This window comes from Ursus americanus, chromosome 32 (assembly GCF_024610735.1).
Source record: "Ursus americanus isolate L20-20 chromosome 32, mUrsAme1.1.p, whole genome shotgun sequence".
Taxonomy (NCBI): domain Eukaryota; kingdom Metazoa; phylum Chordata; class Mammalia; order Carnivora; family Ursidae; genus Ursus; species Ursus americanus.
This window is the reverse complement of record NC_142158.1, coordinates 3,237,292-3,252,700: the sequence shown is the minus strand read 5'-3', so window position 1 is coordinate 3,252,700 and position 15,409 is coordinate 3,237,292. Positions and strand designations below refer to the sequence as shown.

The following is a 15,409-nucleotide window of genomic DNA, read 5'->3' as shown; positions in this document are numbered from 1 at the left end:
AAATTAATTCTGTTTATCCATTGCCTCGTAAACAACAGATTTGTGTCCTGTGGTTCTGCCTCGGTGACAGGGAAGGCCCTGCCTGTTACAGGCCCCCTTTCCCGTATCTTGTACATTGACGTTGAGAAGGTTTCCACTGTTTTTAAAATTTGATTTTGGGAACTCAGCTCGGAGAGAGCGTCCCATCTACGTACGGAGCGTCTGTGCCCCGCGGCTTGGAGCATCAGGGGCTGCCGAACCTGTGTAGGCTTCCACAAAACAGCAACAAAAACCGAAAGACCCCCCCACAGGAAACAGGAGCTGTCCCCAAGCCCACTGGCTTCCTCTGAGCCCACGCACCTGTCACCCAGGGGAGCGTTCTAAGGAACTGGCCACGCCCTGGACCCCACACCGTGAACGCAGAACAGAAGCTGCTCGTCACAGCTTTGTTCAGGGGGAGGCTCAGGGAGACAGAGAGGTGGGACACCGTCGGTGTGAGAGCAGCAAAGGGGCCATGATTTGTTGTCATTTATGTTCCACTTCAGTCTTTTTCTTACATCTTGAATAAATATGCACCTTCCCGGGGTTGTGTGCTTGAATTTTTCAGAAGCTTGGGAATGATGCCATCTCTCAGGATTCCTCCAGCCCGGCCTTGGGCAGCACAGAACGGCTGGATGGAGGTGGGGCAGGTAAGACCATCACCCCCTAAGGAAAACACTTCCCGTCTGGTTCCAGGAGTCACACATGATTGAAAGAAGAAAGATTAGAATGGGAGGGGAGAATGGGGCCCTGTACCGTGTGCTGTCAGCTTTCATCAGACGGCCACGCCCCTCCACCTGGGCTGTGCCTCTCACCCCGCTAGCTGTGTGCCTGGACAGGGCACCTTTTCCAGTTTCCCAAAGGGAAGAACTGTCTTTGAGGAGAATTCCCCAACTGTGGGCATCTGAGGAGTAGGGGGAGGCAGGCTCATGGCTGATGTTCAAAATAAGCCACACACGGTAGGTGGAAGGGGGCCCATTTTTTGATATGAAAGAATGTTCTTTCCTTTCAGCATGAATATCCACTCTCCTCTGTCCCTTGGACTTTTCGGGTGTAGTAAGAGTAAGACACGTTTGATGGGAACTGAAGAGTAACTTACAAACTGGGTGTCAGAAACCTCGCTGTGCTGTGTGAAAGTCCTGTGTTGAGCTTGAATATCTTCATGCAGTAAGAGTTGGAATGTAGCTCGTGTTTAACCAGCAGGGCTGGGACACGGGATGACATCGCTGAAGCCGTTCACGGTTCTAAATGGGAGGTTATGGATGTCAGCGTAGCTCTGCTCACTGGGGACCAGTGGCCAGACCCCCACCTGCTGACGACTGTCCAGACCCGAGGCGCCTACGGTTGGCTGTCCCTGTAGCTGCACCTCATGCCAGATCTGAGAGAGATCTGGGTGCTTCCAGTGCATTCAGCACCGCGTGCCCTCCGTCCGTGAGCGTGGACACAGACACGCTTGAACTTGACGGGTGGAGTAGTTGCGAGTGGTCGGAAGAGCACCAAGTTCGTTGCTTTTCCACAAAGAAGTGTAGTCTTCTGCCAGCGTGTTGTGATTCCAGAAGCATCCAAGAGCAACGTGCTTCAGTTCTGCAATATCTGTGATGAGAGAGGACAAGAAATGGTTGTAACAGTTTATACCAGACCTCCACCGGCTTCAAATGATTGTTTCATTCACCTTTGTGTTTTAAAGTAAAGTGTGCTCTTTGTCCCCATTTTCACGGCAGTGCCTAAGCTGCACCCGGGTGTCGTGGAGAGCCGCTTCGGTGTGGGAACACCTGAGAAGAATGCCAAAGCGGAGCCCAAGGCAGACACAGGCTCCAGGTCGCGGAGCTCCTCCAGCACCCCGACCAGCCCGAAGCCACTCCTGCAGTCCCCCAAACCCAGCCTGGCAGCGCGGCCCACCATCCCGCAGAAACCGAGAACCGCCTCGCGGCCTGGTAAGGGTTCTGCTGGGCAGGGGTGACCCCCGGTCAGGTGGCTTCCGGGGCTGGCTGGGTCGGGACTCCACCCACGGTTCCAGCGGGTGCTGGTGAACATGGGCACAGAGGGTCTGTAGGAGGGCTCAGAGAAACCTGCCAGCAGTTTCGACAGGGACAAAGGCTGAGGAGTTTCTTTATTCAACACCGGGGCCTAGGGCCTCAGAGACTGTCCCTGCATTCAGGCCACAGGTGAGAGGGCCAGACGAGAAGACAGCCTTGTGTTGTGTTGGCCCACGCGCAGGGCATCACTGAGCTTTCCGAGAACAGTCTCGGGGGTCTACAAACCCTTCAGAAGGCCGTACGTTAAGGATGGGGGCCACAAAGAGGGAGAGTGTAAGTTCCTCTCTTTTTGCCCCATAGTCCGTGAGATAGTAGGGTTTAGAACAGGGCTTGGCAAAGTATGGGTCTGTTTCTGTAAATGAAACGTTAGCAGCATGTAGCCAGGCCGTCTGAATCCACACTGTCTCCGGCGGCTTTTGCGCTAACGTGGCAGAGCGGAGTTGTTGTGACAGAGGCCGTTTGGCCTACAAAGCCCGAGGTATTTACTGTTTGGCTCTTTCCAGAAGACATTGCTGACCCTTGTTTAGAAAATCTACTGATAGAAGAAACTTAAAAATATTAGAAATGGATTAGACTCTGCCTTTTTCTCTCCTGTAACTGCTCTTCCCTATCAGGCTTTTTTTTCGTTTTTCTTTCCCAATGGTCTGTCATAAGAATTTCCGAACAATACAAAAGTAGCATGGGTAATGTAGTGAACCCCATATCACCTCTTCACTTTACTCCGCCATAATAATTAGGCAAATAGGCATAGAGGTGTATATAGTCAGATTATGCTCGTCACCATCATTGCTTCAAATCCGAATGCTTCACCCTGTGCCAGACCCTGTTCTAAGTACTTTATGTGGATACACTCCGAATGTCCCCACCACAGGTGCGGGAAGTGAGGCCCAGAGACACAGTTTGACAGGTCCCACAGCTGGTGAGCAGGAGCCAGACCCTAGGACATGCCCAGCTGTAGGGTGACTACTCCCACCGGCCTCCTCCCCGTGGGCATGTGACCTAGAAAGCAAGACACGCAGCTCATCGTAGGCATTCATCCACACTCAGAGGATTGGGTAGAATGAGAAAAAAGGCAGTGTCGCACGTGCCCAAACTCATTCCACTGTGGGTCTTTCCCAATTTCCCTCAGACGTGTCTTTTGTTCACCAAGTGGCCATCTGGTTAATGCTCGCTGATCTTCGTAGCCCATTGGTCCCTCAAGAAACCCAATGCCCAGTCTTCAAAGTAGAGCCACAGAGGGACCCTTGCATCACCTCAGGCAGCCGACCCTTGAAGCAGGTCACCTAGAACTTCCTAATTCTGCTCAAACCTTTTTACAGACCGAAGTTTGTTATGATGGGAAACGCAGAACATTCCTTGGTGCACACAAAATATCTTCATAATAGAAAGAGTGGGGAGAATGAAGGCAAACAATAATAATTACAAGAATTTTTTTAAATGACTACTCAAAAGTAGGCTGGTGTTTTCATCAACAAGGTGTATCTCCAGTCTGCAGTAAGGGAAGGGCTCTTACAAAATGGACCTAGCTTGTCGAGTACGTTGGCTCCTCAGTTGGGAATTCTGAATGTCACATTAGCTGGATTCCCAGTGTTCCGTCTCAAGGAGCTTCTGTTTTCAATTTATTTGTTACATGTGCTCATTCATTTCTTAGCACTTAGTGTATCAAGACTACATTTGTTTTTATAGCACTTGAGAATTCAGCCAGGCGCTTTCAGATCCGTCCTCTCATCTCATCTCCGCAGCTCTGAGAGATTGCAAGCAGGGAAAGTCTTTTATACCCTGCTCATTTAGCGAAGCATGTAGGAGAGTTGAATCGGAAGTAGACGGCTAAGGAGAACCTGACCAAAAATTGTCTTCTTCGTACGCAAACACGCACACGCGCGCACCAAGTTCAGACAACCTTGCGGACCACAGAGCAGAGGAAGGAGCACCATTCAGGAAATCCTTTCGGTTAGAATGAAGTAGCACAGCCTTTAGAATTAAGAGACTGCAGTTCACATCCTAGCAATTTTGTCATTTTCCTTCAGCAGGTCAGCTATGAATCTCTTCACTTGTACAGTAATCACCAAAGTCCTTCTAGTTCTAAAAGTCCGTGATTCCAAGTTATTCTTCGTGGTCTCAGTGTGTGTATGCACACCCACGTCCGTGCGTGTATATGTTTGTATGTATTCTGTGACCACTTTCCTGGATTCGGCAGCAGGCAGAGGCAGGGGGTTATAAATACCACGTATTGGGGGACCATCCAACAGCCTCTGTGTCTGAGCAGGAGGAACGTTGAGGTCACTTAAAGTGTAATTTTCAAATAGCAGCTCATTGAAATTCTGTGTCTGCAAGGTAAATTCACATCTATCTGTGAATGTTAGAGATTTTAACCTTTCATAAGTTCTAATTATTTTCCCCCCTATTGTTTGTAGATGTTACTTGCAGGAATACAAAACTTATGTTTTGGCCAGAAAAATTCTGTGACGCTTTAAAAAATTATTGGCCATTCATATTGAAAGATTAGTCTGGCTTATGTTTTCGGAATCCAGTTTGTGGAACAGTTGGATTCACAAGTTTGTGTCTCCCTAGAGGACATCCCAGACTCTCCATCCAGCCCTGGCTCCTCTAAAATCGCTCTTCTTCCGCCCGTGCTGAAGAAAGTTCCATCGGACAAGGAGAGAGATGGCCAGAGTAGCCCCCAGCCCAGTCCCAGGACATTTTCCCAGGAAGGTAAGAAATGTTTCCTCTACGTTCACTTTCTCCAAGGAGAGTTGTTTCAAGAGAAAGGAATTAATCTTGGACTCAGCCAGTACCTTAGAGTTTAAGTCAGCATCGCTTGGACTAAACTTTTGGAACCAGAGCAGTTTCCTCATTCAGAAACTTGATTCGGCATTAGTGGTGACACTGGATCTTAACGAAGGACCATACCCAAAGAGTGAAAACATACCGGACACCCCAACCCAAGGTTTAACTTCTTTGTAATCACTAGGTGCTCCTGCGCCGGCTCCCGGCAGGTAAGGGGTGCCTTAAATACTTCGTGAGTCATCTGGTGCTACTCAGAGGCCCCTAGGTCCCGTTAGTTCCCAGAAGAGCTTGGCGCGGTTGTAAAGGACCGCTGCTGTAAAGCGTCACGAGCAGTCCCCGCAGGCCCGAGAGACCTGCGAGCTCCTTCCGCTTGCTCGATCATGAGGTCAAGCATTCCTTATCCTCACCAGCGTGGCACCTGCACGGACTTTCAGGGAAGCATTGTGCCCAGTTGGCTGCTTCTGATTTGCTGGGTTAGGAGCAGAGCAAGATAATCCTGGACTTGGGTGCCATCTCCCAGAATCAGAGGAAGAGTGTCAGTGGAGGTGAGGTGTGTTTGGGGTGGCTTCAGCAACCCATCGTTCCTCTGCCCCCCACCTCCCTCATTCTGTTAAATACGCGATTGACTTTTGGGTTCTGTCCTTCATAAAGAGTAATATAATTGCCATCTCTAAGCCCCACCTATAAAGAAATTCCAGAGCCACACGAGTCATTACCCATGCCCAGATGGCTCTCATTATCGTTTGGGGCTGCTCTGTTTTATTTTAGATGTCTGATGCTTTAGAATTCCTTGACCTTGCAGGCTCTGACATCTTCCTCCACTGGCCTGTTTCCTTTTATTAATGGTAGTCTTGTGTCGAAGTTCATAGAAATTTCTGAGTACTGTCTTTGTGACTTGGGAGAATAATAATAAAGAAGATAACAACAACAAAAATAACACTTCCTGCTTTCTCCTCTCCGTTCTGCAGATGCATTTGGTGGGTACAAGCTTCACTCACCTATTGGCTCTAGATAAGAGAAGGTAGGGTTTTGACCAAAGCTGATAAAACACTCATGTCAAAGAGAGCAGCTAAAGCCATGAAAGGTAGCTGGTGCCCATAGTCACTTTACTTGGAAGGAAGAAATACAGGCTTTGGTGTTACAGCCACAGCCCTTGGAAGGCTCGGTGTAGAAGGAACACGAGCCCAGTCAGACTGACGGGCCAGCGAGCGTCCCTGGCAGCTCCTCCCCCACTCTACCCTCGTTTCCCCTTCTTTCTGCAACTGCCAACTTTACATCCTTACTTGTAAGGAAGTTTTGAAAATTGCCTCACGTGTATGAAAAGCGATGTGTTCTAGATGCCCGTACGATTAAAACAAGGCCTCAAGTAACCCGCCAGCCTCCCGAGCTAAGCACGGGAACCATGGCGCCTCCAGTTCGAGCGGGTGAATGCTGACGTGCCCTTAGCGGCTTTGGCAAAGTCACGCGCTCTTTCCGGAGGAACTTCCCTGCTCCTCAGACGTTTCAGAGCTCTGGGGGGGGGTATCTGACGCCTTTCCTCGCTCCGCCTTGAGAGCAAACACGGATGATGATGCCCCCATCTCTCTAGGTGGGGACTGGAGAGTTTTCCCCTGGGATCCATAGTAAGTTAACCACAGAGATCATTCTCATGGGGTCGCTGGGTGTTGAAATTGGACTGAAAACATACGTGCAATCCGAGAAGAGCACGCAGACGCCCACGGTGGAAAGAGTCCGACTTCAGTTTCTTTATCGGCTCACCGGCTCTGCGGGCCCAGGAATGTGAGCCACTCGTGAGCCCAGTCTTTTTCTTTAAAAATGTTCCTGATGTGCTCGTTCCTATTTTCTTGTGCATTATTCATGCTGGTTACTTCATTTCCTTGTTCCGTGCCTCCCTTTGGACTAGCGTGCCCAACTAATTTCTGAAACAGGTAAATTGCTATGATTCTTCTGGATTATTCCATAGTGAATGTGATTTTCATTAATCCATCCTGGAATCAGAAGTGGTAACACAGGGGCCCTTTGTTAGCGCCCTTTGGGGGCAGCCTCGGCGCTCACCTCATTGTGCAGCACATTCCCATGATGTTGGCTGTTGAACTCTGTAGGTGGTGGTGTATGTGTGCAGGCCCAGCACTGCAGGTTCCTGAAATCCTAAGTGGGGTGGGTTCTCTGATATTTAATTTTCATATTAACATTCTTTAATATTAATGTCAACACGGTGATGCATTTGCTAATACAAAGGGTAAAATGAGTCCCTTTTCCTCAGTAGTGCAAAGAGGAGATTATTACAAAAGACATTCAGATCATGACAGTGACAAGCCTTCCAGTGGAGGGAAAAGATCTTCAAAACTGTACCCCACCATTGCGGAAGAGGAAGTGAATGCAATTGGGCACAGGAAGTCACAGCCAACAAATGGTTAGAGCCTTCGGTTATCACCCCTCACTGCCCCAAAGCTTACGAACTGGCACTAACAAAAACAAACTTGAACTGAGTAACTTCTATCCCGGGACCGGCTCAGGGATTATTCATACAACTGCTTTTATTTTTTACTTTTTTATTTTTTCCTAAATGGCAACAGGATGGTCCTTCTCTCTGGGGCAAAAAGGATGGACTTAAAAATCTAAAATTAGAAACTCTTAGGAAAACTCTTAGGAGGAGGATCAAGTTACTTTGGAGTAGGGTAACTTGTCCTTTCAAATTTTTGTGATCATGTAGGTTTATTTTTGTATCCGGGGTCGTGCCTCCTTTTCTCTTGATCTCTCTGTTCTTCTGTTAGATTTTAATTGGGATCGGGTCAGAAATTCTGGGAGTAACACACTTTCTACCTTTCCAGAGTACTGGCCTAACCCCTTACCTTACACCCTTGCAGGAAGGGATCGATAAAAAGCCAGCATTACCTGCAGCCCGCACACCACACCCATGAGCTTCATTGGACGTTTGATGACCCTTTAGTGAGACAAAGTACCAATTAACTTTTCAACCTGTGAGAACAGTTTATTCAACTTTACAGCAGTCGCTCTTGGGCTCCTGTCGTAAGCTCTGGAGGGTTCTGCTCAGCTGAAGATAGTCCCAGGAGACAAAAAAGGAGACAGATTTCAAATCGGCTTTAATCTCCAGTGGGAAATGTTAGAACAAGTGTAGCTGATTCAGAGAGGAAATGTCTTTTCTGTGACTCAATATGGATGCTCTCGCTAGCTGATCACTTTTTAAAAATTTGCCGTGAAAAATCTTTGAAAGGGAGTCTTCGTAGCCTAAAAGAAAAGAATATAAAATATCCTGATAGGTGAGATTCCTTTGAAGTACCTTTTCCCTTGAAACAGGGCACCTGTCTTTCTGTAAGACTCTAGCGGGGGTTAACGTGTGAGTGTGTTTAGACCCCAAGTCATGAAGTGCATGGCCCAGCATTCTAACTCTAGCCCCAGCCCTTCACGGCCTTCTAAGAAAGCACCCCGGATACCAAGTCAATGGGGTGATCTCATTATAGGCATAACTCTTCTTTATTGCAAAAGGAGAAACCATTCTCAAACTGCAGCACTTCGTTACTGATAGTATACGTCCCATGACCCACCTTACAGCCTAACAACCCACTGACTTACGTACGATGCCTCCAGTAGGGACTTCCCTTGACAGAGGCTTAAAAACCACACAACAACAAAAAAAGCATCTACTGGTCCCCCCACGAGCAACAACCTTTGGAGCCAGGTTTCTTGGCCAACGCCATTGGATGAGCCCTGTGCTCTGACTTGCCTGGTGACCGGCACGCGCTAGCTAGATGATGGAGCGGACCGGATGGAGTTAAGGACGCACCCCACAGCATAGGGCACATGCAAACATTCTGTTTGGGCCAGGTAGCACCTGCCCTAACAAAGCTTTTAGAGGATTTCCTGAAACTAATATGTCAACTATACTCCAATTAAAAATTTTAAAAAATACCAGTGACTACACGGACACTACTGCGGAATCCTATGTTTGACACTATAATTAAAAAAAAAAAAAAAAAAAAAAAAAAAAACACTATGGCCCATTGTTGATTTTGTACATAAAGTTTTATTGGAACACACACATACTCGCGCAAATCCTCATGGATTTCCTGTGTGGTAGACTTGCTTGTAGACACATGCTTACAATAACTCTTCTCTCTGTAAGAGATTTTCTTGGATATTTTTAAGAAAATCTATTATCTTCAAGCAATAGAAAAATTATATAAACGAACACCTAAGACATTCGTTTTCTGAAAAGAGGCAGAGTAAATCAGGAGCTCTGTCTCTATATTGCCTCTTTTGATAAGGTTACATAGATGTTTCTAGATTTTGAAAATTTGCATTTGAACTATTGTATCAGTTGACTTCTCTCACTTGAGTATTAACAAAGCACCTTGATGCCAGGCAGTGTCCCTGCTTCTGAGAAGCCCCTGAAAACACTGGGCACAACACACAGAGACCACCCCCAGGACCACCCTGACCCTGCAGGAAGGCTTTGAGAGAGAGTAAAAGGAGGCTGACGACAGGAATAAGCCAAATCATAGAAAGGCAAGGAATTCTGTGCCTCTCGCAGATTTTCCCATGGCCGCTATTGGCTTACGATCCTCGCCGTGGTGGGCTGCACCCAAGTTTGATGGAGTCAACAGGACCATCTTGTATTTGCTGTTCTGCCTCAATTTCTTGAAATATAGATGGGAACCAAAAAAAAAAGTAGTTTTTATGGGAGCTTCAATTAAAGTCATTTTTTGTCAAAGATTTTAATGTTGTTTTGTTAGTGCCAACTCCTGCACTTGCCTGACTTCACCCTTGAGACCCGCAAAGCAGTCTGCTTTCTGAATAGTCAGCTCCTGGTTAACAGGTGACGTCTGGCGGAGCAGTGCTGTTACACCGCCACCGTGCTGGGTGCCTTCCTTTAAATCTGTCATGAGCAGCTTCCTTTATGCTTCAACAGTTTCTCGCTTTCCTAAATCAAGTAACCGTGTAACAAACAGAGGCTATTGTTCTCAAAGCAGGCTGCATCGTTGTACCATGACTACTGTTGTAATTATGTGGCTATTTTAGTATTGACTTGACAGGTACAATGCGCACTTTCTTTTACTGGAAATCTCTGTCACTTTTGAATTTCACGTCCTTTCCTGTCTTGCGTTTAATGATAAGCTGTGATGTTTTCATTAGAGTGTGTCCTGTTTTCCTGAAGAAAATAGTTGGTTTTGGCTTTGTATGTACTGTGACGTGTCCTGTGGGTCCAGGCCGTCCTATTCTGAGATTCCTTGTCTGTGTCTCCTGCTTCTGCCATAGTCCAGCCTGGAGCCAACCAATACCTGGCTAGGGTTTATGGTCTGTAAGCCGGTGCTCTGTTTTACCTTTTTTTTTTCCCCCACCAGATCTGGGTTCTACTACCCCTATGAGTTCTCCAAAAGAAATTTAACAGTTGGTCGGCAGTTTTGGCTCTTACCAGAAAGGAATAAAAAAAAATCAGGGCCGGCTACTGGATATTATTTTTAACATCATCATGTTTTCTTCCTGGGAAATATGAATGTCCGTAGAGCTTAAAATGGAGAAAAGCTCCAATTTTCAAATGCATCTCTAATTCTGAATTTATCTGCACATTTTGGAAGCTTTAAAGTTAGCACGTGTGTGTGTGTATATATATTTGCGTGTGTGTGTATGTGTGTGTGTGTATATGCAGAGTCAAATCCTCTCCAAGATTGACAGCTTTCATGTTCGAGCCTCTCTGCCCCAGTCACTAGCGCTGGAGACGGGCGGTGGGTGTACACGGAGTGTTTGTGTTGGATAAATTACCTGTTCACTTACACAAGTATTTTTTATAATTTTGACGGTACATGGAATGGCAGTAAACACGTGTGCGGACACACGTATAGAGATGCCCCAGCACGTTAACTGGACGGATACTTGCGTTGAACAAGTGGAGTAAAGCGGTCTTATTTTTTTTTTAATCCTGCATAAAGTCAAGCATTAAATCAGGCTGCCTATGAGAAGGTCCATCTGAATTAGTAAACAAGGCTGGATTTTATAAATATTTTAAGATAACTTCTAGAGTTTTAAGTTTCGAGCCGACATAGTCTTATTTGGACCCTCCGTCAGCGGGAGCTTGACCAACCCTACTTCAGTGTAATTGTAAGTAGTGTCCTAATTATATGTAATCAAATAGGTGGTGCCTAAGGACTGGAAAACTTGACAAAGAACATTCCCCCTACGAAGTTGTTTGCACCAGTGATCATGGCTGATGAGAAGGTGGAGGCTGGGAGAGCGAGCGCGCTGGCTGCTTGTCTGCTTCCAGTTCCCTGGTCTCACCTGCTTCGGTCTCCTGTCCGCTCAGCAGCCTCCCTACAACACCAAGGAAATGCCGGCTGGTCTCATGATCACTTTCACAAGTGTTAGAGTTTAGGCAAAGAAAGGGACTATTTTTAGAATGAATTTTTTAAAGATTTTTTATTTATTCGAGAGAGAGCACGAGTGGAGGGAGGGGCAGAGGGAGAGCAGAGCAGGGAGCCGGACGTGGGGCTCCATCCCAGGACCCCGAGGTCATGACCTGAGCCGAAGGCAGACGCTTCACGGACTGAGCCACCCAGGCGGCCCTAGAATGAATTTTTAAATAGTGTCACTGCCTTAGTGAACTGTTTAGTCGGGCCTCCGGAAAGACCATGGTATTCCTCGCAGGGACTATGCTGGACGAATTAAAATCGGCGCCTGCATGTCTGGCAACCTGAAACCCAGCCTGTTAACTTACTGACATCTGCTGTATCCTCGCCACATCCCCTTCTGTTCCCCACACCCCCACACACCCCCACCCCCGCACCCCAGCCCGGAGGACTCAGAACCAGTGTCCCTTGGATGTGGACTGAAGGACATTGAAGGACAGTCTGCTTTCTGCGGAAGATTCCTATGTGGGATCTCTCTGAATTTCAGTTAGCTGCACCCCAGTGACCTTGGTCCATGTTGCTGGTTTTTTTTTTTTAAGATTTTTTATTTATTTATTTGACAGAGAGCGACAGCCAGTGAGAGAGGGAACACAAGTAGGGGGAGCGGGAGAGGAAGAAGCAGGCTCCCAGTGGAGGAGCCTGATGTGGGGCTCGATCCCAGAACGCTGGGATCACGCCCTGAGCCGAAGGCAGACGCTTAACGACTGCGCCACCCAGGCGCCGCCATGTTGCTGTTTGTACCTGTGACATAAAGATTATTGATGGCATGAATGTCTCCATTTTCAGACAGTACTCTGATGTCACAGAACATGAATTAGGCCTGGGGTTTTGCGGAAGCTAAAATACTGGGAGGGATGAAAAGGTTTGAATCTAAGAATTAGAGCAAATATGTTTGCTTTGAAGACAAATAGGCAATATATCACCATGTTTATTTCTTCTTTTGAACCTGTACTGTTGGAAATTTATCTTTGAGTCACTTGATACACAGAAACAACTCATTTTGGTTTTTAAAGGGAATGAACAGAATTTTCTAGCAAGATTTCCTAGTAATGCTCTATTTTGAGGTCAGATTATTGCCGAGTGTCTTTGAGACGAGGACATTAGAAATCCACTCTGCTCCCTCCCGTTCACATAGCTCAGGCAGAAGCTGAGAACTCGGAGGGCTGACTGTGTATTACTGTCGGATTGGTTGCGTGATAAAGGACAAGCTATATATAGAAACCTATTTTGCCTTTTTCCCCCAAACCTGATGTGTTGACAACTTTCAAAGGACATTTATTTTTTTTACATGATTTAAGCTAAAAAATAAAATCAGTTGTGATATTTATTCATCACTTTTCCATCTGAGAATTTGCTCAAAAGTTTTGGGTAAAAAGGTCAAATTTTTTTTTAATTACTTACTTTGGGGACGCCTGGGTGGCTCAGTCATTTAAGCATCTGCCTTCAGCTCAGGTCATGATCTCATGGGTGGTGGGGTTGAGTCCCACATCGGGCTCCCTGCTCAGCGGGGACTCTGCTGCTCCCTCTTCCTCTGCCCCTTCCCCTGGTTGTGTGCTCTCTCTCTCTCAAAATAAAATATTTAAAAAAAAATTACTTGTTTTTATGATGAGATTGAAATGCTTATCCTTTTCAGAAAACTAGATAATTTCAATTTAATGTAATTAACAAAATTAAAATTTTTATTGTCTAGAGCTCAGAGTCTGGCTCTGACAACCAGATCGGAAGGGAAGTACTTTCTCATGTTTGTCTTTTGACTATTAGGTTTCAGGAGCGTTTACTTCCTGAAACACCCTTTAGTGGGTTCAGCATTGAAACAGCTAGTTACTGGCAAGATGAGTTTTAACATGATCAGGCCGATGAGAAGCCCCAGATGAATCTCTCTCTCTCTCCAGGCCTGTGTCCCTGGTTGGATCATTTGAACTTCTGAGTAGTGAGGTAGCTTTTCTCTTCTTCAAAGCCGTGCAAAGTGGGGGGTTGGTATTTTTAGCTTAAGTGGTGTTTACACCATAGGATTGATGAGTAATATGTAATAATCCTTAATGGCCTTGACGTATATGGTACCAGTGAAGCTCTGGTCTAGTTGTAAAGAACAGAGTCTTTGAAGAAGAGAGAGATTGTGTTCATTTTATTTTTTTAAGATTTTATTTATTTTAGAGAGAGTGCACGCGAACAGCAGGAGGGGCAGAGGGAGAGACAATCTCCAGCAGACTCCGTGCTGAGCACAGAGCCTGATGTGGGGTTCGATCTCACGACCCTGAGATCATGACCTGAGCCAAAACCAAGAGTCAGATGCTCAACTGACTGAGCCACCCAGGCGCCCCAAGAGTGAGAACCGGTTTAAATCCGGATTCCAAGTTTACAAAACTTGCCTTCCAGGGCAGCTGTGAGGAGTAGCAATCATAGAGCCAAGTGTGAAGGAACTTGACACGTACCAGACGTTCAGTTCGGGCAATTACTCCACTTTGTCAAGTCGCAGGGGTCCTTCATGTTTATATGTGATCACAGCAGGCAGCCATCCTGGCACTTCTTTTCCCCAGAGGCTAGTTCCAAAAGGATTGACTCTACCATGGGTGGTAATATTTAAACTGTTTGTTTCCTAGAGAGTAAGACCATGGTTTGCTGAGACTCAGAAAGGTCTGACCACGGTTGCTGGGCCCTTCCTCGTGTCCTGGCCCCAAAGCAGAGGCAGCCAACTCTAGATGGTGGCAGAGGGCATCAAGTGGGACATCTGTCTGGCCGTGCCTCCACCAGGCTCCGTCTGTCCTGTTCTCTTGGCCACACAAGGGGCGTGAGGGGTCGGAGGGGCCCTCTCCCTTCCCCCATCCTCACCCCCTGATTCTCAACCACAGCTATGAGAGGTTTGCCCTCTCATAGACTGGGGTTTTTGTGTTTTCTTGTTTTAATTTGTTTCTGTTTCTGTTGGTTTGTTCTTAATTTTTGTCTTGAGTCTCCACACGTAGTTGGTGAGTTGTTTCTACGTACGTTCCTCCCGAGCCCTCCCGCCCCTCGGGGCCCCTGCATCTCGCCCCGTTATTGGTCAGGCCGTTGACTGTACCTTGTTCATCAACTATAATGACATCCTTCCCTTTCTGTTTCAGTTTCAAGGAGAAGCTGGGGCCAGCAGGCCCAGGAGTATCAAGAGCAAAAGCAATGGTCCTCCGGTAAAGATGGCCACCAAGGCAGCAAGTCCAGCGACTCTGGGGAAGAAGCAGAGAAAGAGTTTATTTTTGTGTAAAGGTCCCCGGGCAGATGGCACAGGGTGCTCTGTTAGCCATTAGAGAGGAATCAAGGGCGACACCTCTTCCTACTTCCGACACTCTTCTCCTGGTGCTTTTTTCTTTTCTTTCTCCTTTTTTCTTTACTTATTTTTTAAAAACAGAAACAGACCCATTTTGGGGGTGGAATCCAAACACAGTTGTTTGGTCTTCTCCCCACCCCTGGCATTTGAGTTGGAAGCATTCCTTCATATGTCTTCAGGGAATGCCAGCGATTATCCGTGGGTCCTACTTGAATTTTCTCTGAGGCAGCTACAGTTTGCCCTGCAAGATGAGTTTTGGGAGGTAAACAAAGGACTGGACACATAAGTCACACAAGTAACACCACTGGCTGACCGTGGGGCACCGCTGAGTGTACCCGTGTCAGATCTGCACTTGATAGAGCGGTTTATTCTTGAGGTCTGCAACTGCACCTTGTAAGCACATTAGCAGAGCACACTAATAAATAATTTGTATAAATTATATATATTAGATCTCGGCTATGGTTTTTACGTTCTCCCATGGGGAACTTCTTCCTTCCTGATGTGGAATTATACATTTAAATTCGGTCGGTGACCTTTGCAGGACCACCAGTAAGCACAGCGAAGAACAGAGTGAGAGAGGCCCTCCGCTGACGCTACCATGTGCCCAGGCTAATGTACATAGTTGATTGGAATGAGGTTTTATGAATATTCGTGATTTTTGAAGGCCTTTAATTTCTGTCTGCATATTAGCTTTTAATGTATGATTTGAAGGAAGAATACTTTGACACCTGTAAAAAATCAAAACACTACTCTTTTTAAGACATTTCACAAATATTCACTTACATTACAGGCTAAGGTATTTTATTCATATGTATATTTATACCAATAAAATGATTTTACAAGTGGAA

At 46.5% G+C, this 15,409-nt stretch overlaps 1 protein-coding gene across 3 annotated transcripts in view; it reads left to right on the top strand.

The window, feature by feature from the left end:
• The window catches only part of CARMIL1 (capping protein regulator and myosin 1 linker 1), a 304,280-nt gene extending 288,871 nt beyond the window's left edge, over positions 1 to 15,409 (top strand). The window contains exons 34-38 of one of the 3 annotated variants that reach the window (XM_045800481.2): positions 587 to 668; positions 1,740 to 1,952; positions 4,626 to 4,766; positions 7,108 to 7,254; positions 14,362 to 15,409. In XM_045800481.2, coding sequence (XP_045656437.2) covers positions 587 to 668; positions 1,740 to 1,952; positions 4,626 to 4,766; positions 7,108 to 7,254; positions 14,362 to 14,498 — 720 coding nt within the window. In that variant the 3' untranslated portion in view covers positions 14,499 to 15,409. Of the gene's footprint in view, positions 1 to 586; positions 669 to 1,739; positions 1,953 to 4,625; positions 4,767 to 7,104; positions 7,255 to 14,361 lie in introns of all 3 variants that reach the window. The other 2 variants (XM_045800480.2, XM_045800482.2) reach the window with 2 other exon arrangements.